This window comes from Dipteris shenzhenensis, chromosome 10, assembly GCF_047967505.1.
Source record: "Dipteris shenzhenensis isolate YYH24624 ecotype China chromosome 10, Dip_SZ_1.0, whole genome shotgun sequence".
Lineage (NCBI taxonomy): Eukaryota > Viridiplantae > Streptophyta > Polypodiopsida > Gleicheniales > Dipteridaceae > Dipteris > Dipteris shenzhenensis.
This window is the reverse complement of record NC_141605.1, coordinates 8,037,047-8,061,197: the sequence shown is the minus strand read 5'-3', so window position 1 is coordinate 8,061,197 and position 24,151 is coordinate 8,037,047. Positions and strand designations below refer to the sequence as shown.

The 24,151-nt window shown below is 45.7% G+C and overlaps 1 protein-coding gene across 2 annotated transcripts in view; it reads left to right on the top strand.

The window, feature by feature from the left end:
- Positions 1-24,151, top strand: part of ABH1 (ARM repeat superfamily protein) — a 144,471-nt gene that overhangs the window by 95,806 nt on the left and 24,514 nt on the right. For both annotated transcript variants that reach the window (XM_087380277.1, XM_087380278.1), the window contains 6 exons: positions 2,737-2,805; positions 2,950-3,068; positions 6,071-6,209; positions 6,320-6,823; positions 8,967-9,266; positions 22,143-22,330. In XM_087380277.1, coding sequence (XP_087236403.1) covers positions 2,737-2,805; positions 2,950-3,068; positions 6,071-6,209; positions 6,320-6,823; positions 8,967-9,266; positions 22,143-22,330 — 1,319 coding nt within the window. The remainder of the gene's footprint in view (positions 1-2,736; positions 2,806-2,949; positions 3,069-6,070; positions 6,210-6,319; positions 6,824-8,966; positions 9,267-22,142; positions 22,331-24,151) is intronic.

The window sequence follows — 24,151 nt, the reverse complement described above, 5'->3', positions numbered from 1 at the left end:
ACTGTACGAGGGACATGGGGATCTCACATACGATAGGAGACCAAAGCTGGATGTTTAAATATGTAAATGAGCCAAACAAAAGTAGTGTTGCTACAAGTTAGTAATTGATACAAGTTGCTCCAAGGAGCTATTCCCAAGAAAGTGCGGCCAAGGTCCAGAGGGAGCTAACGGGCACTGAGTGTTTCTCAAACAAGTATTTTGTCTTGCCCATCAATTGCCATGTCTATTGAAACTCTGTCAAGAAGGAAAATAACTCAAACTAGGAGTCTAGTATGAGCCAAAAGGCACATCCCGAAGAGACCAATTGCGATAATATGTCACTAAGTACATAGCCCGCAACCAAAGCACAAGGTCATGGAATGAAGTACGTTACCACAAAAAAAAAAAGTTTGTACCAAGTGGTACAACTTCACCCATGAGTCATGAGCTGGTACCAAGTCTCTTTAATGCGGATCCGAATTCGATAGACATCATCCCAAAACCAACGGCTAGGCTGAAGTAGATCTCGTCGATGTGGAGCTCTTATGAACCTCCGTACTATCCACTCCGGTTGAAGTGCTTATTGATGTCCTCAAGTTTTAACTGTACGTGTTGAGCTTTGTCTTCATTCCTGAGTTTATCTTTGTTATTGTCTTTCTCTCTCTCTCCCCTTTCCCCATTGAGATTGCTAACTCCTGTTTTTGTTTTCTGATTTACAGGTGAAGGAGTGAGGGAATATTTAGGTGGGCGAGACTTTATGAGGAGCCTTCCCCATGGTCAGCAGGTGGTGGCCAAGCTGAGTCAGGGCAGAGGCAGCCCTGAGGGAGGAGTCCGAGGCGGAATGGGAGGAGGAGGAGGAGGGCAGCAAGAGGGGTAGTGAGGAGGGCGGGAGAGCAGCGAGAGGGGTGGGAGAGGCAGCCAGGGGTGGGGGGAGAGGGCAGCGAGGGTGGATGAGGGAGGTGGGAGAGGGCTGCAAGGGGGCTGACGGGAGGTAGAGAGAGTAGCGAGGGGGGTGGGAGATGGCAATGAGGGGAGCCGAGGGGAGGAGGGAGAGAGCAGCGAGGGGGGTGGGATAGGGCATCGAGGGAGAGAGTTTATTAAAGTCTACTGAAGACCGATGGGTCTATGAGACTGACTGAAAACATGATACAATGAACCAAAAGGGTAGAGCTACTAAATGAGCATCCTAACCCATTCTAGAAAACTGTGTAGGACATAGTCAATATCATCATCATTATCAATATCACCATAATCATAGTGCCCGCTAACGTCATCATCATCCTAGTAGATATAGCCAAATCCAGTACAACAAACACATGGTGTGAGATGTCAAAGTAGACTTGTTGGTGAGCGAGGTTGTCTATGGATGTAGTGTGTTGTGACCTCCTGGCAACGGCTCTTTGTCTAACAAGTGCTACAATGACCGGGTATCTGCGTCTGTCGAGCTGTATCGCGCTGTGGCGGGGGATGCGGTCTCCTCCATCTTTGAACTCTTTGGGCTATGTCCCTTTGAGGAAGATGTGATAGGTCGGATCTCAATAGAATGTGCTCTGGGCATTCTCTATCTCGTGTGTGGTCTCTGTGTCCCTCTCTCAGTGGGACCGTGTCGGCTATCTCGGCTGATCCAAGCTGCCCTCATATCAGCTGGCTCCTCCTCCTCTACTCTACTGTGTCTCAGAGCTGAATCAAATGTGTAGAAGGCTCTGACGCGACGCTGTGTCCGGGCAGCCTCTATGTCCTATGGTCTCTAGCCGCCTCCTGCTACTCTCAGATCTGTCTTTTTTCTCAAAATACCAGTAAGTTACAAAAAAAATGTGGAACATGAAAGTTCCAGTACATTACCTTACCTCTTTACCTCTGAGGGCACCTATCCGATGTTCGGCTTTTGGATAGATGTTTACTTTAGGTGTTTTGGACTTGGTAGAATTGTAGCACAGCTGCTTGAGGCTAGCCCTCTATCCCTCTTCTCCAAGACATTCTTTTTTATCACGGTTTTGATGCACTAGAGAGAGAATAGGTGGCCAAGTTTGTGGCTTCCACTTTTGCTGATTCTCTGGCTCATATGAGAGGGCATTGGCTTTCATTGGCCTGTCACAACATGGTATTGTCCTTTTTCTAGTGGGCTTTCCATCCCTCAAGTATTCTAGGGGAGATTCAGAGAGGGTAGATACTTTCCTCAGTAGGAAGCAATTCCAAGATTCTTCCTCCCACTGATGAGTATTGTTAGCTGGACCTTCAAGGGCTTGGTGGTGCTCCTCATCTCTGTTCAGAAGGGCTGTTTCGCTATTAGTTTCATCCAAGGTTTCAAAGGGATCCATTGATACACTTTTTAATCTAGGAGCACAGGCAAGAAGTTATTGAGGTCATACTTTTGGTTTGATGTACTTGGCGACTTGCATTTCAATTCTAGCCACTCTTGTCCATGTTGTGATTGACCATGGCATCATTATTCCATATCTAGGGCTCATGGAATATCTTGTTCATAGATGGAAGTAAGATTGGCTGGTTCAACGTCTATGCTCCTTATAACAGAGGGTAAAAGATTGCTCTCTTGGGCTCCTATTGCTGATTGCTGGGTAATTGGAGGTGACTTCAACATGCATATATGCATAAGGCATGGTGTATGAGTAATGCGATGATAGTGTTACTTCTCTTCATTCCATTTATGTTGGAATACAATTTTTTGCTCTTCAGTAAAAAGCAGAAATATATAATTGGCTTGGTTGACTGATAACTGACATGTTTTTGTCAATGCAGATGCTACTTCTTCCCAAACCACCTTTTAAGCAAATCTACTACACGATTGTCATTATTGACCTGTGCAAGGTAGGATTCTGGATTTCAGTCAGCAATGATTTAATTTAATTTATCGGGTCACACTCTGGTTTTTGATTTAAGACAATGCAGTACACAACTTTATAATTTCTTATTGGTGGTGGTCTTTCACATGATAGTGTGATCTCTTTTCAGGCTCTTCCTGGGGCGTTTCCAACCGTTGTAGCTGGAGCTGTCCGTGTGTTGTTTAACAGAATTGGTGATTTGGATGTTGAATGTCGTACACGTTTGGTTCTTTGGTTTGCACATCATCTGTGAGTATTACTTTTTGTGAAAACGTCTCCATCACAAGCAAAAGCAATGTTGACAAGCATCTTAAGGGTGATTATTTTTTTGATTGTGCAACACAATGATACATGTATCATGCACAATTATAAAGTGATCTTTCATTTTCTGGTTAAATTTTATAGGGAGAATAACATGAGGCAACCTTTCTGTCTATGCATGTTTGATCTCTGTATCAAAAGAAAATGATCGTCCAATTAGAAAATCAATAAGAAGAAGAAGAAGAAGAAGAAGAAAACCACTCAATTTGTTCATATGAAAGTCCACAGTTTTGTGCGTATGAGAGGACTATGGTAAAAGAAAGGATGGAAGTGTGAATTCCAGACTAGCTCCTTGAGATGAAATGCAGGAACGTGCACATGGATTCATCTGGTGGAATCTGATAGCTGACTTCGGTGTATATTAATGGACCCATTGTGTAACGATATATGAGTTAAATATATATGTGACGATTAGGAAACTTATCATATTCGTGATAAATGTCAAAGGGTTGCCTTAGCTTTGCAGAATTTATGTTCAAGAACACTTGGCTTTGCAGGAGCTGTCTTTCATCCCACAACAAAAATACCTTGTGCATGCACCCACGCGAGCATACATATACCAAATAATAGTAATGATATAATTTTTGTTATGGACCTTTAGTTTGGGTGGGGTGAGGGTAGAGACTTACAAGGTTTGGCTTAAAATTATACTTTGCAAGTTGAGAAATTTCAATATCTTTCAACACGGAGTTTGTGCACATGCATGTGTTTGCTGACAAGCACCTTTGCGAAAAACAGCCTGTAAACTTGGCAAGCCCCCCTCATCTCCGTATGGCCAGAAATAGGGGTTTTGAAATCTTGTCTTGGAAACTCCATATCCAAAGCTTTGGATTTTGGGGGGCGCTGCCGGCCGCGGGAGAAAGGGGGGGGGGGGTTGCAAAAAACAATTTGGAAACCTATTGTTCTGGTAAAGTAAGTTTCCTTTGGGTGGGGAGGGAGGAAAGTGTCCTTGGGCAAGTCCTTGCAGAAAAGAGTTTCTTAACTTACTTCATTGACCAACACCTCGCCCCCTTTTTTTCTTGTTTTCTTTTTTGGGGGATGGTTTTTAATTTCCAATATCAAACCTGATTGGTGAAGTGGGTTTTGTAAGCTTGTTTTGGAAGCTGCCTAAAAGGCATTCAAATTATTGTTTTTCTGCTCCCCACCTCTCGCATGGCCTAATAGAAATGAACGAACGAAAGGGCTCTGATGGGGGGAGAAGGCAATTGTTAGTATATTTATTTTTTTTTCTGTTCTTTTTCGTTGTAAGGAAAGGCACGAAATTTTGGATAGTCCTTGAACCTCCAAAAGCACGAAAAAATTCTGCTTTTGCGTTGTAAAATGTGTGAAGTTCTTATTTTCCTAGGAATAAATACATTGCTAAAATGTGGATCACTTCATCTTCCTCTTCCACTCTCATTATATTCATCAGAAAGACAATGGAAGCAAGCACAACAAAGAGTTTAACTTGTTGGAGGATTAGTAATCTTTTATGCATAACTTTAAATTGTTGAGTTGGAGAAATGCATTATCGTAAACTCATTGATTCCTATCATGCATCCGCTATGCCATTTGGATGCAAAGAAACTTCCTTTTTTAAAAGCTTCAATTAACACAAAGATGGAATTGTTTCTAGCAAGAGTGAAACTTAGAACATAAAAGTCTTGAAAGGAACTCAAACTCTTCAAAAAGAACTGTGCAACTCATTTTTCTAGTCACTTTTTCGGTCTATAGACATGAAGACGGGATGATATAAGTTCTTTGACTTATTCAAAGGCGATCATGCTAAGTCTTGTGATCTCGTAGATCAATTGTAGGCCTATGAACCACACAATCAATAATTTGAATAGTGAAGGTGAAATATACTATAGAATCAATCATGTGCCCTAGGGACTATTCATCATTCAAAATCTAGGTCTTTTCAACCATATGAAGTTCTGAGCGGTGAGCCAATGTCACAAACACACTTTGAAATAACTCGTGGGAATTTGACCATTAAAAGTAATTCTTGGCGTCCAATACCACCAAGCTACAAGGATACCATCACTCAATAGTGTTTTGCAAAATTTCTTTCTGTAACCCTTTTAATGATACAAACACCGAATTTCTTAAATACTTCATCCTTTCAGAATGTCTCAACAAAGATCCATCCATTTAGTGTTCTCTTTCTTGGATATCCTTCATTCTTAATCCCCCCCCTGGAAAAGACTTCTATTAAGTACAAAAGAACCCGCAAGAGCAAGGTGCTCAAGGCAAGAATACACCATGCATAGCATGTGAAAGAACTGGAGAGGGTCAAGCCCTACTTAACAAAAAATTATGGAAAAGATCTAGGGTTGAGGATGAAAGTGCCACCTCAATTTGTGGGGACCTTTGAGAAGAAAGGACAGCATCTCGACTCCTTGAGAAAAAGGTCCTCTTGGCAGGAGCAGCCCTGGAAGGCCACTGCGGACTCGATCAAATTACCACCGTGGTGTGTACATAATCTGTCCAAATAATGGCGAAGGTGTGAGAAGGGTGGACTGGGATCCATCAAGTACTTTTGTGCACTTGGATGTCATATATGCCAGGCTGAGATGCTCGCTATAATAAGTTCATATTAAGTTTGTGGCTCAATATTTGAGGTACTTCATTATGATCCATTGTACAATATGAGTGATGGAAGTTGTTTCTGCTTAGTGTCTCCTTTTGTAATGCAATAGCACATAAATGTTCTAGTAATCAGTCCTAGAAGGGAATGAGCCTCATTCACACCATATCTTGTTCAAGTGTCTAGTCTTCTAAATGATAATTCACAATGGAGGAGAGAAAGTGAGTCTTGAAGGTGGCTTAAAGGACTTCATGATTGTACAAGAGAATTCAGTTTAAATTTTCTTTTAGTGTGACTTAAGGTTGCACATGTTGTTAAGTAGGTAAACGTGATCATGCTTTTTTGTTTTTGTTTTGGGCAGATCCAATTTTCAGTTCGTCTGGCCATGGGAGGAGTGGGCTCATGTAATAGAGTTGCCAAAGTGGGCACCTCAGCGATATTTTGTGCAGGAAGTTCTTGAAAAGGAAGTTCGGTTAGCATATCTAGAAAAAATTAAGCAGGTACTGCTAATTATCCATCTCTTTTGTGGTTTGAAAGGCCTAGCTTTGAATTTGGATGTGAATCTTCGTTATGCCCTGGATTTTGAAGCTGCTGCATTGATTGCTCTCAGAGTTTGGAGGCTGTTCCGAAACTAATGGAGCTTCTACCCCCCAAAAGCTCCCCATGTTTTAGATATGACACTGCAAATCAGGAGAGCTGTACTGAAACAGAGATGCTGCTTTCTACTGAATTGACAGCCATGGTTAAAAGTAGGAAATCATCAAGAGAGATACAAATTTGGGTAGAAGAAAAAATACTGCCCTCTCTTGGCCAGAAGGCTGCAATTGAGATAGTTGTGCAGACTATGTTTTACATGGGGTCAAAGAGCTTCACTCACATGATTACTATCCTAGAGAGATATGGTCAAGTGTTTGCAAAATTATCATCCGATCAGAGCTTGCAGGTGTTTCTTATCCAGGAAGTCTCCAGAGTTTGGCAGAATAGCGCACAGATGACGGCCATAGCAATTGATCGGATGATGGGGTATAGGATAATCTCAAATCTTTCAATTGCCAGCTGGGTCTTTGCAGAAGACAATGTCCAGAAGTTCCATACGTCAGATTGTTTGTGGGAGGTATGAAAAACGATTCTTTCATGGAAGATTAGTATTCTCCATACTTGTATTTTAATTCTTTCTTTCACATGAATTGTTATGTTGGCTTAACTGATGCAATTGCAGTCACCTTACCTTATGGCTTAATTTACTCTTTTGAAACCTGCTTACATTTTACAATTGTCACATTCATCCTTTCCTAGTCTCATATATCTTATTAGTTGCACCTTTGACCCATAGGCCCAGGTGCAGGTTGAAGCAAAGCAATTGTATCTACTATCTTCTGTATAATTATGGTTGTTTATGTAACATAATAGTTCTTTGAAGCTTGTCTTAGGTCCTGGTCACCTAAGAACAGATTTAGTAGATTTTCGCTACTCCACAAGGAGTGGAAGCTCATGGTCTAGGAAACTGACAATGGGATGTGGCTCAGTCGGGTTGTAATTGCGATCTATAATGCGTGTGTGTATGTACAATTGTGCGTAGCCTGTACCCTAGTGTGCACATGTGGTGACACCCATTTGCATATGTTTTCGATTGTATTCATCTTTACTAGCACTGCTAGCATGCTTAGGGAGAAGTGATGAATTTCATGAATGGAATTTGGAGATCCCTGAACAGGCTACTATGTCAAGGCTACAAGCAGCTTTAACTTTGGAATATACTAACAAAATCTAAGATAATGGTTTTAGGGGAAAATGTAACGATTATTGAAATTACTCGAACTGGGACAAGCCAACTCTGTAAAAGCCAACCCTCTAATTGATTTATTGATGTGGCCTCGCTTATTAAATCTGTTTGATAACTTTTTAGACACTGGAGATCGGCCAGGTAAGCTAAGATCCTCATTAGTAGGAGCATAAGGATCCAAAAATTTGTGTTGGTATCTTCCATTTTGCACAAAGAGTGTCCAACGTATGGATGAAAGGCGAGCTTGACCACATATTGCATGTAAATGTGTCAAACTGGCTCTCTAGATCTGTATGCTTATGTCAAGACTCAATGAATGCTTACAAGAATGGGCTTCACTTTTCCATTGTTTTTATTTTTTTAATGGGATGCCACATAGATAGGAATTGTCCATGTTCTTATTTCACTCTCCTCAACTTAATTGGGATACCCTCGAAGGAGTAAAATTTTGTATGACATGGCACTTTAGATTGAGTGATTGTCCAATAGCAATTGGGAAACTATCATAGTATTGGTGGTCGAGCTCCCCTTGTGCTACATTCATTATGTCAATTCAAGGAAATGGGGGCATTGAAACATCATCAGGAGTCCATTTTTTTAAGAGGAAGATATTCAAGGACACCTCTCTAGTGGCTTTAGTGATGGTCCTCTCTACAATAAAGGGCTCGCTTGTGATTTTCCCTTAGGCTCTTTTTGGCCAAGTTGGCCTTTTTCCCTTGTTTTCTAGCTTTGGTGTGGGTTGGGGCTAATCTTGAGTGGGTCCTGCTGAGGTCCTACTTCTTTGGTTGGTGGCTATTTCTTCCTTGGTTTGGCTGGTGGGGTGGTTGCTTGCCAATTAATAATATTTATTGATGAGGATGGTGATTGGCTTTGGATCTCTTCACCCTCCATGCCAAAAGGCATACCAAAGGCATGTGTGCCCTGTTGTGTCTTGAGTTCTTTTTCCTTGACTTAAACTTCACTACCTGATCATTTATTTACAAATGACTATATTGAGTTGTAGCAGAAACATCCATGGCAGGGTTTATCACACCAATTTATTATCAAAGCAGAAATATTTAACAAGCTGTGATGTGAATGCATATGGACAGTATAGCATTAGAGAAAATGAATCATTTGTTGACATGGCGTTATTAGATGCATGTAGAGTGTGGGCGTGCGCGCGTGTGACCATCTAGTCTTTGGTGATCCTTCTCTGGCTAAGTATCGGTTCTTCGGAGCATCCTTATGGCAATCTTCTTATGATTGTCTGCATGCGAGAAATATAGATTATCCTGCCTTTTTTCATATAATGATACCTTCTAACTGGATGTCCCTGTTCATATGTAATATAGCGACAAATGGATCCTACCAAAGGACACTTTGCGCGTTCGCACGTGTGTGTTTGGGGGGAGGGTTTTGATAAGCGTGCTACTTATTATGTGCTGTTCTTCCGATCTATAACACGTTCATCAGACAAAATTTGTGTTGGCAGGTTCTCAGAAATGCAATCAATAAAACCATTAATCGGACCACAGATTTGCGGAAAGATGTATCTGCTGCTCAGAAAACTCTGCACATAGCCAGTGGTGCAGCAAGCAAAGCAGTTTCTAATTTGCAGGCTGCTCAAGCCTTGCTAGATTCTGCTGAAACAGAGGAAGCACATACACAAGCATCTGCGAAGGCTGAGTGGGCAAAGTCCATGGTAGAGAAGAAACGTGATGAGGAGTTGTCTGCTCAAGAGGCACTTGAAGCAAAAGAGGCTTTGTTAAGTCGTGCACTTATGGAACAAGAGGTATGCTTGGGAAAGTCAAAATCCGTGTGTGTGTGTGTGTGTGTGTGTGTGTGAGGGTGTGTTCGTGCATGCATGCGTGTGCGAGACGATCAATATAGCTCAGCCGAATAATCCTTCTTAGATCTTTTGTGCTGAGTTACAGCTGATGGAGTTTTGACAGCAATGTTTGATGGCTTCATGTTTGATCTATAAGAGTGGGGTATTGTTTTGTTTTCTGTAAACAAAGTGTCTAATTAGAAATTATCCTCTTTGTGTCCCTAAATATCACTCAACTGGAACATTGCTAATGCAGGCCTTATTTCTAACCTGTAGCGTGTCTAAGGTTGAGATTGTCTATATTAAACCTTATTGGGTAGTGAGTGGCATATTGGTAGCGAAAGTATGACATTGATGCTGATTTCTATGGTGAAATTTCAATGCAGTTGGGTTTCCAGTTACATAGGGTGTGCGAAGAATCTTAAATTACCAGATGTTCAGGTTTTGCACTTTTTGGTACTGCTATCCTGGTTTCCAACCAAGTAGAAGTCCATTTTCAAGACTTTTGATATTATCATACAGAAAAGAATCTAGTGATGCCCTATTTTTATCCTTATGCAGACATTCTTTGCACATGCAGCATTTGGAGCTGATGGAGTTTTGACAGCAATGTTTGATGGCTTTATATTTGTTCTATAAGTAGTGGGTTTTGTTATGTTTTTTATAAACGAAGTATCTAATTATAAATTATCCTCTTTGTATCCCTAAATATCACTCAACTGGAACATTGCTAATGCAGGCCTTATTTTCAACCTGTAGTGTGTCTAAGGTTGAGATTGTCTATATTAAACCTTATTGGGTAGTGAGTGGCATATTTGTAGCGAAAGTATGACATTGATGCTGATTTCTATGGTGAAATTTCAATGCAGTTGAGTTTCCAGTTACATAGGGTGTGTGAAGAATCTGAAATGGCTTGTTCAGGTTTTGCACTTTTTGGTACTGCTATCCCAGTTTCCAACCAATTAGAAATCCATTTTCAAGCCTTTTGATATTATCATACAGAAAGAATCTAGTGATGCCCTATTTTTATCCTTATGCAGACATTCTTTGCACATGCAGCATTTGGAGGTATGATGACATCCCCTAAACTGGTCTCGTCATAGCTAATGCATATTAATGAAGGTACATTGCCTTGATGTGTTACACCATGTTCAGAATATCCATGGTTTATGTCTATCCCCTTGCCCCTTCTTAAGGTAGTAGCTGCACCCCTCAAAATTGCCAATTGAAGGCCAAAAACGAAGTTCATGTCAAAAGCAATGATCCTTTCCCAAAACACTAATAATCTGCAGTCTTCTTTCTCCATTTTGTTTGTTGATGCCATTTACACACTTTGCCTTTACTCAAATGCCTTAAATGCAAAGATTCAGAGAGATTTCCAGCGTATGGCTCGCTCTAGGAGATTGCAGGATGATTTCCATTGTAATACTGGCTCAATTCAAACTAGCGGTGTTAATTAATCCTCCACATTTGGACATGTTTTGAACTCATCTATACCTTTTCATTTGGTATACAAGATTAAACGAAAAGCTGATGGTTCAGTGGACTGTTGTGAAGGGCTATGCACAACAACAAGGGATTGACTTTGAAGAAACTTTTGCCCCACTTCCAGGATCACCACTATCAGGATTGTTATTGCCTTTGCTGCCCACTTTTATTGGGAGGTACCTCAGCATGTTCAGAATATCCATGGTTTATGTCTATCCCCTTGCCCCTTCTTAAGGTAGTAGCTGCACCCCTCAAAATTGCCAATTGAAGGCCAAAAACGAAGTTCATGTCAAAAGCAATGATCCTTTCCCAAAACACTAATAATCTGCAGTCTTCTTTCTCCATTTTGTTTGTTGATGCCATTTACACACTTTGCCTTTACTCAAATGCCTTAAATGCAAAGATTCAGAGAGATTTTCAGCGTATGGCTCGCTCTAGGAGATTGCAGGATGATTTCCATTGTAATACTGGCTCAATTCAAACTAGCGGTGTTAATAAATCCTCCACATTTGGACATGTTTTGAACTCATCTATACCTTTTCATTTGGTATACAAGATTAAACGAAAAGCTGATGGTTCAGTGGACTATTGTGAAGGGCTATGCACAACAACAAGGGATTGACTTTGAAGAAACTTTTGCCCCACTTCCAGGATCACCACTATCAGGATTGTTATTGCCTTTGCTGCCCACTTTCATTGGGAGGTACCTCAGCTTGATATTAAGACAGCATTTCTTCATGAGCACTTGCAAGAGGACGTCTATATTACCCAACCTCCGGGCTTTGAGGTTGAAGGTTCTGAAGGGAAGGTATGCCAGTTGAAGAAAGCCCTTTATGGATTGAAATAGGCACCCCGGGCTTGGTATTCAAGAATACATGCTCATTTACTAAGTCTTGGCTTTTAGAACAGCCCTACAAAGGCTACCCTCCTTTACCTCTGCAAGAGTGGGACAGATTTGCTGATTTTAGTACTCTATGTGGATGACATGCTTGTTATTGGGACACATGCTGAGCAAATTGCAGCATTTAAGCTTGACTTGCAGAAGACCTTTGCTATGTCAGATCTTGGTCCTTGCATTATTATCTTGCCATTCAATTTGCTAGCAGTGAGGGGGGTATTTTGATTTCACAATCCAAGTATATTGCACAGCTTTTGCAACGTTTTCAATTTGAAGATTGCAAGCTAGTATCCACACCATTAGAGCCTGGTTTTCATTTCTCATCTGAGGATGGCAGGGTTGCATGTGATATCACTCTTTGTTAGCAGGCAGTTGGTTGTACGATTTATTTATGCCATACCAGGCCAGATCTTTAGTATGCTATCTCATAGTTGAGTAGATATATCATATATGCACAACCCCTCTACACACCATTAGCAAGCTGTGAAGCATGTCTTTAGGTATCTTAAAGGCACCCAGTGTTTGGGCCTTCTCTACAAGGTCAATTCTTCACTTGTCATGCATGGATTCACTGATAGTGATTGGGCTTGCTGTTCTGACTCCCGTGTGTCACATAGTAGCAACTGTTTCATGCTTGGTACTTGGCATCTCTTGGTTCAGCAAGAAGCAGACTACAATTGCTACTCCTAGCTTTGAGATAAAGTAAGAACGTTTGGGTTTCTGTAGAGTCAACGAAGGGTCAAAGATCTTTGACCAATGTATACTTTCAGCCCTTAAAGAATTGCCGTGCAAAGAGTTGTGGCCATGCCATTCCAAGTGGGAAAGGACATGCTTCCAATGAAATAACATTTTTGAGACCAAAGGACAGCCTTTGATCTTGCCATCAATACAACCAAGAAGAAAATCCCACTGAGTTGGCTGCCAATAACCAAAAGCAAAAGTGGTGATTTGCAAAAGCAAATAGCGCATCATGGCAACCTAAGGTTAATCTCCTTGCATAATTTGCAGCATCATTTTGCCCTTATGAGCATAGATATGCACGTGAATGTTGAGAATATATAAACCCCCATGCATGTTTGGCGAACAGAGACGTTGCTTTGAAAGCATTCTCAAACTTTTCCGGCCATGTTTAGAATGCCAAAAGTTTCAGCTGGCATAAAGCATGTAAGATCTCCTTTTCTAAACATGATCAAAGGCAGGTAAAACTGAATGTATGGCACCAAAAAATAGATTGTACTATCCTTAGGGAAGCATGCAGCGGCCAAGTTGCCAATTTTCAGTATTTTGGTTTTTTCTTCAATTTTCCAAGTACCCAGTCAGTTTGTTGACGACGAGCAATCCTCTAGCCCAAAGGATAACCAAGATGGCGAACTAACTAAGTAGGCAGTACAATTTCCTCGACCATAAAAGACTATGCTAGTCTTTAGAATGCTATGGTAAGAGCTTGGACTTGTGAAAATTCACATGTAGACTAGCAGCCATGCCATATAATGACAGAGCATGCATAAGGGAAGAAAGATCTCTCTTACTATTCTTTGGAGTTTAAAATGCTTGAGCAACCATAGTGTGACTATTATGAATTTCCATTCCATGCAACATGCTTGTAGCCACAAGATGATCCATGCATTGAAGCATTGGATGCATGGCTATCGCATACAACACACTAAGTGGACATCCCTGGCGAACTGAACAATGGAGAGTATAATTTTAAAAAAAAAATCCCTAGACAATATACATGCAGCTTTACTGTCATTGTACAGGCAGTAAATAATATGCTACATTTTTTAGTCAAAATCCAAAGCTTGCATGGTTTGTGGGATGAAATCCCTTTGAACCGTGTCAAAATCCTTTTAAATATCAACTTGCAACAATAGCACTTCCTGCTTGTGTATTTTGCATATTCTATCCCAACATAGGCATTTGCAATATTATCATTGATATGCTTGTGAGAAACAAATCCATATTGGGCATGATGGAGGCCATTATGTAAGTATCCTTTGACACGATCAACCACCATTTTGGTTATGATCTTATAAAGTATTGGCATGAGAGTGATAAGTTTGCAATCAGCCAATGATTCACATATTTTCTTCTTTGGAAGAAGCTTGTCAAGCCCGTTCTTCTATGAATCCGGCATTTGGCCAATATATGACTATTACCGGAAGTATTGTCTCCCTGATATGGGGAATTATTAAAATCACCGCAAATTAATGTCTTTAGGGATAGTGTTGCATAATGCTGCAAAACAAACCTCTTTTTTTTTGCGCAAAAAGTAGTGCTAGTTATATTACTTTGAAAACGAGAGTACAAGAGGGCCTAAAGGCCAGCGGGCTGCAATCACAAAATGGATACAGCTCGAGGAGCAGAAATGCTAATTACAAGCCTCTCAGGGCATAATCATCGGAGAGTGGACAAACAGCCACGGTGGGGGGGTGTAATGCCACTGAAGACTCTGAGCAGAGTGCTAGAAGAACAGCTCCCGGTGGTCCCAGTCGCGAAGGAAGCGCCGTCTCTTTTCCTTCCTTGCTCGGGACTCCCCCTGAATCTGATCCCACTGACCCTTGAGCATATGAATGATCGTGCTCCAAATGTCTGCTAGGGTCTGAGTAGCAGAAGAAGCCTGATCTCCTACGGTCTGCGCGCATCTGGAAGTCCAGATATGCCAGCCTGCAATGCTCCCTATGATCTCCCAAATTGGGTGTCGAGTCATCGCTCCTGCATCTGTCTCTGTCAGATGCCAAGGGAAGCTGTCCATGTATGCCCAGGTGACCTGCGTGATGAAGAAGACTGGATCCTACCTAGAGAACTCATAAGCCAAGTGATGTCCCATCTCAGTGCTGCACCAGCAAACGGCTCCTCAAGTGATCGGTCCTAGCTCGGGTACAGCCCTCGCTAAGATCCCCATGACTCCCTTCCACACTGTTTGCGCATGCGAGTAGCTCCAAAGGCAGTGCTTCAGGGACGACTCCTTCTGAAAACACATCTGGCAGTGCCCCTCCTGCCCCATCTGCCTCAGCCAGCTGCCAACTGGTAGCCCCTTGTGTGCCACCATCCAAAGAAAGTAAGAGATCTTCCTCGGCCGCCAGCTTGCCCAAAGAGTCTTCCAGAAGGTTCGAAGAAAAACCAGAGATATCCCTTGGGCATACCAACTATGTGCCTGTGTGGGTAGCCCACGCTAGAGAGCCCCAAGAGCACGCCTACCAGTACGCGCACTGTAAGAGAAGAAGGGGGTAGGGTTCTCTGAGGTCTCCAATGGTGGCCAGCGCCACTCCCCTGGGTCCCACTCCACCTCTGTCAAGGAACGGCCCTCCCATATCCAGAGTCTCCATTCCTGGTCCTGCATAATCAGGGGGTCTATATGCCACGTTTTCCCTTGCAGCCCTATGATGCGAAGGCGCTGCCAGGAAAGCTGGGGGTCGATCACGGCCTCTGTGCTCAGGAGGTGGCTATCATCGGCGACGGAGAAGAAGTGGATCGAGGAGTCCGAGAAAAGGTCTGCAACCACCAAAGGAATGCCCCGGGGTGTGAACTGTCCTAGCCACCTCTCATCTCCCGGGAAGAGCTGTCTGGTGACCATGGGAATCCTCCAACCTGCAGGAATGGCAGCATCGATCTCCGCTCGCCGAGCCTGGATCCCACGTGCCGTACCTACTGCTGCTGCCAGCTCGCTTGGGCTCAGCTGGCTGTAGACGTCCCTCCAAACCCGGAGCGAGCGCGCGGGCCCACGCGCCCAGAGCGCCCAAGGGATATGGGATCTCTCTCCAAGCTGGCGACCTGTATCATCTGTCACCTGGCTGCTCTAGATCAGGGGCTGTTTGTCTATCTCCTCTCGGCAGCTAGGGGGAACCTGGAAGAGGCTGTGTCGCAACTTCCTCTAGACCGAGACGAGGCTACGAAGGAAGGGGAAATGGGGCTGAGTCAAAGGGGCAGAAGTGAAGATCCATCGGATAGATGGCTGCCAATCACCCCCTCGCTGGGGGGTACACGCGCTGAGACCATGCTGAAGCAAGAGCTTCCACGTCTGCCCTCCTAGGGTTAGACTGCGGATGACTAACTTGCCAAGTAGTGCCTGACTCTGCAGTTCTGGATCTATGATCCCAAGGCCGCCCTCTGTCTAGGGGAGAATGACGGTCTGCCAGGCAACCCTGGCTCTGGTGGTGCCGGAACCATCTGAGCGAGACCAAAGGAAGTTCTGCACCAGTCTCCTGAGCTGGGCTACACATGATCTCGAGAAACACCAGCAAGAGGCCACATACCAAGCGGTGGCAAGAAGGGCCTGGTTGACCACAAGGGCCCTGCCTGCCAAGGATAGTCGAGCCGTGCTCTAGAAGGCTAGCTTCCGTTGTATGGAGGCTAGGACCGGTAAGAACTGCTGAGCCGGCGTGATGTCCAGGCCTACCTGGAATCCCAGGTAACGTGTCGTCTGCCCTCTAGGGATCGTGCGAAACCCTAGGAAAATATCCCTCTGTGAGCTGGCTCCCGGATTCGTAAGAAAACCAACTGAATTATGCCAATTGATTTTCGCCCCAGCGGCTAGGCAAAAAACCTTTAAGGATAGTCTCACTCGCTCCAGTGACTCGATATCGTCCTGCACATATAGGGCTGTGTCGTTTGCATACTCGGAGTCCAGAAGTTCTGCATCGTCTCGAATAGGGAGACGCATCCCGCGATGACCAGTGGTACGGGCTCGCAAGAAGTGGGTCATGGCCTCCACAAAGAATAGGAAGAGGTAGGACGCAAGCGGGCAGCCCTGACGCACCGAGCGCTCGAGGGTGAATGTCTCCCCCATCCTGCTGCTGATGATAACCCGGCTGGAGGCCGATCTGTAGAGGCTAGCAATACCTCTGATCCACTCGTCCGGGAAACCGAACCGAGAGAGTGTACCTTCCAAGAAGGACCAGTCTACCCTGTCGTACGCCTTCTCAAAGTCAAGAAGGAGTATGGCAAGGTGCTGGCCACTATGCTGGGCCCACTCCGTCACCTCTGAGAAAGTGAAGATGTTGTCCAAAATGCTGCGATCTTGGACAAAACCAGTCTGGGTGTCATGGATCAAGTCGTGTAGCAGGGGGCAGATGCGGCTACTGATCATCTTGGCGAGGATTTTGTAGGCAGTCGGGAGGAGGGTGATAGGACGCCACTGTCTGATCTCCTGACGGTCCCCCCCTTTAGGGATGAGGCATATTCCACACCTCCTCCCTGCAAAGGCGGCCACGAGGGTCTGGGGGCTCCTGCTGGAATAGGGATCTGTAGAAATCTGTCGCCAAGTCTCGGACCTCGTCTGGATCTGTTCTGACACTACCATCCTGCGCTCTAAGAGATCGGAGCTGTTCCCCTGCTGACCTCTGGCCATGAGTCCTGAAGAACTCTCTGCACATCCTGTTGCCTTTCCTAGCCCAGAAGGACTTGGAAGCATGAAACGAGAAATCTGAGCATCGTTGGGTGATCTCCTCTAGCATGGCTCGAGCTCGAACCTCCTGCCGTCTGAGCTCCTCAGAGCCTGGAGAAGACTGCTGCATCCGATGAATCGAGGCAAGATCTCGTTTGAGACCCCTCTCCTTCGCCCACCACTGCTGCCTGACCTGAATCGCCTCCTGCTGACAGATGAGACCAAACTCGGCAAGCGCATGAGCTACCTGTGCTGCCATATCCCCCATGGGGTCCCAATCTTGCTCCCACAGGTCCACTATCTTGCTGCGAACCGCTGCTCTGGAGTAGATGCAGTCTGGGATCCCGCATGAGCGTAGAGCTGAGGAGTGAGAGGTTGAGTCCAGGACTAGGATGACTGGGGCATGGTCTGAGAGTGTCGTCCCTGGAACCACTCTTGACTCTCCACCTCTGCCAAGCGCCCAATCGCTAACATAGAAACGGTCCAGCCGCTCTAGAAGTCTGCCTCCCTCCCTCGTGTAACCCCAAGAGAAGTTCAGACTCCCTGTCCATCTGCGAAAGGAAGGCTCCCTCCAGCTGTCCCGACCTCCCACTGCAAACAGGAAGGAGTCCCAATCTGCCTGCTCTGCCTGAGCTATACCGAGGAATCTGGGCCCCGTCCTTGTTGATCCTCTAGGGTCTCAAGGTTGTTGAAGTCCCCTCCTACAATCCAAGAATCCATCTTTGGCAACAAGTCTGTCAAAGAGCTCCAAAAAGCGGCTCTCCGTCTGAGGTCGGTCGGGGCATAGATATTGAGGATGCCGATACGGGATCCCTCAATATTCGAGCCCACCCAAAGCGCACGTCCTGGGATCAGAGTGCCAAAACCACACACATGCTGAACTAGAGAAGCGTCGATGGAGGTACAGACACCCCCGCTCCTCCCCTGCTCGCCAATCGAAGGTTTCCAGTAGGTGTGGGAGCGTCCTGTGAGGACCTTCCCACAAATACTGGTCTGAGAAGCCGAAAGCTTGTGTTCCTGCAATAGGCGCACGTCTACCCTTCCCACCAAGGCTGGCTGGAGCTCCTGTCTGAGGACCATCTTCGTGGGGCCGCGGGTTCCTGATGAGTGGATCCCGTTGACGTTCCAAGAGATAATGCGTATACTCATGAAGAGGGGAGATGGGCTACAAACAGCTGTCTGCTTGCGGTCGATGTCGAGGTGGTTGGAGGATGTCCAGTGTTGTGCAGACGAAGGCGCTTCTGTGAGGGTTTCGAAGGAGAGGCCGGATCATCGGACCCATCCTCTAAAACCTTCAACAGAGGGGAGAGGCCCTTCGTCCCATGGTGGTAAGCTCTCTCTAACCAGCTCGACGCCTCTGCCAGGGAAATACTGTAGAAGCCCGCTACCTCTGAGGTTCTCCACAGGCGAAGCCCTTCCGCGTAGACCCACTCCAGAGGTGGCCGAATAATGACCAAAAGGCGGAATTGTTTGGCGCTGTGGCGCCATCTCAGACGAACGTCACCCTCCTTCCACTGCTACTGAAGAAGCTCCGCTGCTCTGCTATCGATCCAGTCCTGCACCTGCTCCTGGGACTGATCTCGAATCGTCTCCCAAACATTCTCATTCGTCCATTGCTCATTCCCGTCACTGGTGATAGTGAAGGAATAGCTGGGACCATCGTGGGGGGCAAGGACGGACACCTTACCCTCCCCCCCCTTGCGGAGGAAGAAGATGCTGATGTCTAGGCATGCAGGGAAGGAGCCAATACCCGCTGCATCCAGATAATCCCAAGGTCCTGCTCGATAGAACTCCAAAGGTAGAGCTCTAGGAGCAGCCCTTGGGTGTGGGGACGAGGATGAGGAGTCTGAACCAGAGAGAGGGGTGCTGGCTGTTGAACAAGCTGGAGTGGTGCTGGCCTTCTGCGGGAAGGGCCTCTCTCCTCCGCCGCGGGCCAGGGTGGGTAGGCGCGGGGGAGGTTTGTGTTGGCTTCGGGGCTACAGGTGGCTCAGGCGGAGAGGGGGGTTCCCTCTGGATCATGCTTGAGGAAGAGAGGGGAGCGGAAACCACCGGTGCTGGGGGGGATCCTGGAGGGGGTGGAGGTCGGGGGATTGAGGAGGAGGGGGGAGGGGAAGGAGGGCAGGGTGAAGGATGAGGGGGAGGCCTGCTGATCTTCTCCTTCCCTTTCTCCTTCCCCTTACCGGGCTGCTACTGATTGGTGACCACAGGGGGGGCTCTTGCTGTAGATGGGTAGGCTTTTTTGGTCCTGCTTTGTTTCCTTTCCGTTTTCTTTTGACCTCAGTCCAGCCTTCCCCTTCGGGAGGGGGTGTCGATGCCTGGTGGGGGGGATCCTGAGTTGCCTGGATGGGGGCTTTTGAGGTTCTGTCCTCGTGAAGCGAGGGCAGGAGCGCGTGTGGTGCCCGAAGCCATGGCATCTCAAACACTGATTTGGGCGACCAGTGACCATAATGTGCTGCGTCACCACACCTGTGTCCATCTCGATCTCGAACTCCGAGGGGATACTCTGCGGATCTAGGACTGCCACTTTGACACGTGGCACCCCTTGGGCTGCCGCCGCATCAACGTAGGTGTCCTGCATGGGCCAACCAAAGTGCGCCGCCAGGTCCTTGATGATCGGGCGAAGCTCGGTTGCGAGGCCTGGGAAAATGAGGGTGACTAGATGGCGAGGAATGCGGAAGTGGGCATCGAAGTCCGCTACATTGAAACCCCTATACTATGGGACCATAAGGATGATCTTCCCACCCACAGAAGTAGGGGATCGCCTGACCATATCGCTCGCAGCCTGTGCTGAGGAGAGCTTGAGCCAGAAGATACCACGTCCCATGAGTGCAACCTCCTCAATGTGGCTGTCCTCAAGGTAGAGGGTGGACTGCAACCAGTCCCTGATGTCTGCTCGTGAAGGGGAGTAGCCAATGACTCTTCCATAGACGGATATCTGGGAGAAGTCCGTGGCGGCCTGCTTCACCAAGGAGACCTGGTGCTCTGTCAGTGTTACGCGGTAAGCTGATGGGGGGGGGTCCATCTGGGCCACCGGTTCCGGGCTCTTGGCCGCCATACCGCACCGACAAACTGCGAACACTCCAAAGTTGGGGAAAGAGAAGGAAACGACAGAGACGAAGGAGGGGGGGAGTGGTACGGAGGCGGGGGAGGGAAGAGGGAGGGATGGAGAGGTACGGGGAAGCGGGGGGGGAGAGGTGGTGAAGAGGGAGCGGGTGGCGGAGGGAAGGAGGAGGAGAGGGGGGGGGGGGGCAGCGCAGCACAGCACAGGGAGGGGGAAAGGAGGGGGGAAAGGGAGGGGGTGTGGCAGCGCCACACGAGAGGGTGCGGAGGAGAGGCAAGGAAGGAGGGGGGGGGAGGGGGCAGCGTTGCGCCGCAGCGGGGGGGGAAGGAAGGGGCGGGGGGGGGGTAGTAGCGCAACGCGAGGGGGGGGAGGCGGGGAGGGAATGGAGAGCGGAGAGGGGAGGAGCGGAGCGGGGGGGGAGCGGGGAGGAGCGGAGCGGGGGGGGACGACGGGCGAAGGGGGGGGAGAGGGGGACGGAGGGCCGCGGCGGGGGGCAACGGTGAGGGAGGAGGGGGAGGGGAGGGGCTACGCAGCGCGAGGGGGGGGTAGACGGGAGCGAGGGAGGGGGGGCATTCGCAGGAGCGTGGATTGACGACACTTGCAAAACAAACCTCTACTGCGAGAGGATTGAGGTGTACATAGATTGAGGCAAACTCAAAAATCTCTCCTTGGATGAGACATTGTATAATGATCCATCTACCTTGATTGTTATTGAGGGCAACAGCTGGCTGAAGATCATGCTTAACCAGAAAAACTACACGTGAAAAAGAGTGCTCTCCTGCATAAAAGATATCATACGTGATCTTGGCTTCCCACATACATATTCTGATTATGTTCCTCCAAAGCCAACTATATTTGGCTGCAACAACTGATTGAGATACACCCATATAAGTTTCCGTTTCCTTGCGTCACATAAACCCTGTACATTAAGTTTCAAGCATTTGATTTGTGACAGCATATTTATAGTTTATGTACAGCTGATAACAAGCTAAATCAAGTCTGCATACCACCTCAGGATCTTGGCCTCTACCCTGAGGTGACACAACAGCCTGTTGAGAAGACAACAAACCAGCAATTTCTTCTTCAAGGAAAAGAGTACGACTTGCTATCACAGTAGCCCATGTGATACCAATTCCTGAATTTTCTGTAGGGGTATGGCCTTTGGAAGATGTAGCATTCCATGTGCGAGGAGGTAGAGGTCTCCTAGCTAATACCAATTTCCTTGGAGTCTGCGAAGCCTCATTTGAAATTTTTCCTCCGACTTTAGATTGAGAAGTGGAGGGCATTGAGGTAGAAGCATTCCCATTTGAGACACTCTATGCTTTCCCCCTATCTTGGGGTGCAATCAATCAGTTCATTCTTCATAGCTATGAGGCTGTTCAAGTATTCATCCTTCTCTCTCTCTCTCTCTCTCTCTCTCTCTCTCTCTCTCTGTATATATATATACTCCAAAAAATCTAAATTTGTATGATTGGACTTATTCTAGTCTTACAAAGGTATATGTATATACCCCATAGAAATTGTTCATGGCATGCTGTTACATTGAGACAATTTATGAGAAGATAAAACATATGTTACAAAAGTACATTTAGGAGAAAGTATCAATAAATCTCCTGTGTATGCTTTATCTAGGAAGCATTAATTGCTTTGTGAAGGACATGCTTGTTTTGTTTCTTTCCAACGTCTCTATTTTAATTATGGTTGTGTATTGTGAATATTTGTTCTATAAAGTACTTTTTCTATTTGCTATGCGGTGTTGGATGCTAGTTTCAGCATTTCTCCTACTGACCCATAGTGTGTTTGCTTGACATAACAACCTTCTAGTTTGAATGGGACCTTGGCAATAACATTGGTTCTTGTGGCTTGATGTAGATTTTTTTAAAAGTTGACTACCTGAAACATATGCATTATCGTTGTGTAGCTTCTTTTGGTTGTCATGCCAAAAGGTTCTCTTTTTTATGTATATTTGTTTGAGTTTTTTGCTTGATATATGTTACCTTTGTGCAGGCTCTTTTTGTTGCCATTTTCAAAAGGTTCTGTGTGGTGCTAACAGACCGTCTATCAAAGGATCTAAAGCCAAGTGAAATTGACATTATGATTGATGAAGATAAACCTGAAGATAGACTTGAAGATAGACCTTCATCAATGGATACTGACACAACACACATTGATGGCAACAAAGATGACTGGCCAAGGTAAGTTGTGATCTTATAAATGCTTGCCCTTTGTAGTGCATGATAGTATTTGGACATAAGCGTAATGCTTTGGACTTGAATTTCAATCATTTTGAGAATTTATTGGATAAGAGCTTGAGGGGCATTTATATGGTAGAGGAAAAAATGTAAGATGGTTTTTCATGCATTCACAATAGTTTGTTTGACACCATTTGGGCTTTCTAAATATGTTAATAGAGTCCCCTCCTCCTCCCCCCCCTCCCCCACGTTTCCCTTTTTCCTCCATCCCCTCCTCCCTCCCTATTGCTGGTTGGCCAAAGCAATGCATGATATCAAAAGGGAAGAACAAGGGAGACAGCATAGAGCAAACAACCTGGTGACATGAGGAGTGCAAGGGGAGGACAGTGAGACCTCGGACCGAGCTTACATCCTCAATACAATAGTTTATGCAACAACAGCTTATGATACAAGTTTTGGGTCATCATGAGAGAGCATTAGTTAGGGAGGGGGAATGGAGGTAATAAAAAGTAGACCATAGTTTTACTTTAATCAATAACTAGGGGAGGGCCACCACTCTAGGTGTAGTAGGGCCATCTTGTGAGGGGCATGATTTGGGAATATCTCACTCTTAAGAGCAAGAGAACACCGAAAGCACTTTGAAGCATGCAAGAAATCTGTCCATACTTCAAGCTCGGTCAGCATAGTTGAGCGCAATGGTAGTGTCTTTGAACTCGTGACTTACGGGACCACGAGCTATCTCAATGCCTTGAAGAGATGTTTTTGTAATTGCTTTGGTTATCCATAAGGGAAGTGGGCAGTCGTTGTAGCAAGGATGGAAGCTGCACACATTCTATGCTTATATTACATCTTTGGCTGAACTAGATCCCCAAATGATGAGTATGAGTAATGAGATACACTCAATTTCGATGCCTACAAATGTCACAAGGAAGAGAGGGGAAGGTGGGGTAGCTTGTCTAGTTCACAAAGCTTTGGGTGACAAAATGCTGGTAGCCAAGCTTGATGCCTAAAAAAACTTCATGTAGCAAAATGTTTGGTGGCAATGAGGATGGTGATGCTATGCTTATGCGTGGCTGCAAGCTAGAATGGTGAATCAGAAGTTAGGAGGGAGGAGTACATAAGAAAGAGATCCTTTGCGGATAGACAAGATGAATGCCAAACAAATGAAATGAGATAGATCCTCTGCCAATGGTGATGCTGTGACAAACAAGCATGTAAAATCCTACTTAGAATGTGTGGGAGTGCTAGGATAGACAAACATGGAAAATCTTTATTTAGAATGTGAGGGAGTGTTGGGATGGTCGGCACACGTCAATGGGATGGAACAAGGTAGAGCACGTGCTACACTAACATTGGCCATAGGTGGTGGATTATTTGCTAGTCAAGGATAGAGAGCTGCACATGCTAATAGCTTTCACACTAGTAGATAATCATCTAGAACTACAGCATAGACCCCTAATGATGAGTATTGCTTGAGTTGGAGGGGTAGAAGAGGCTTCTGGATTGCTTATTGAAAGGCTGCCTTGTTTGCTGAGTTGGTTACCATAGATAAATGTACCCCCCTCAATGCGAAATGGCAAATTTTGTAGACAGATGAAGAGGCTGTGCTGAACAATGCTTTGTGGTGAAATGAGACAAGAAGCCCTGTGGGGCAGATTTCCTTGCAATAAATGGTTTGATGAGGAGTGTAAAACAGCAAGGCAGGAGGTGATAGAAGCTACTAAATGGCAATTTGGGAGATTTCATTATGGATCCGTTCTTACATTTTGCACCCTCATTTTGGATGGAGCAAGAGCTGGCCTACAGTGGTATCAGAGCCGGTTG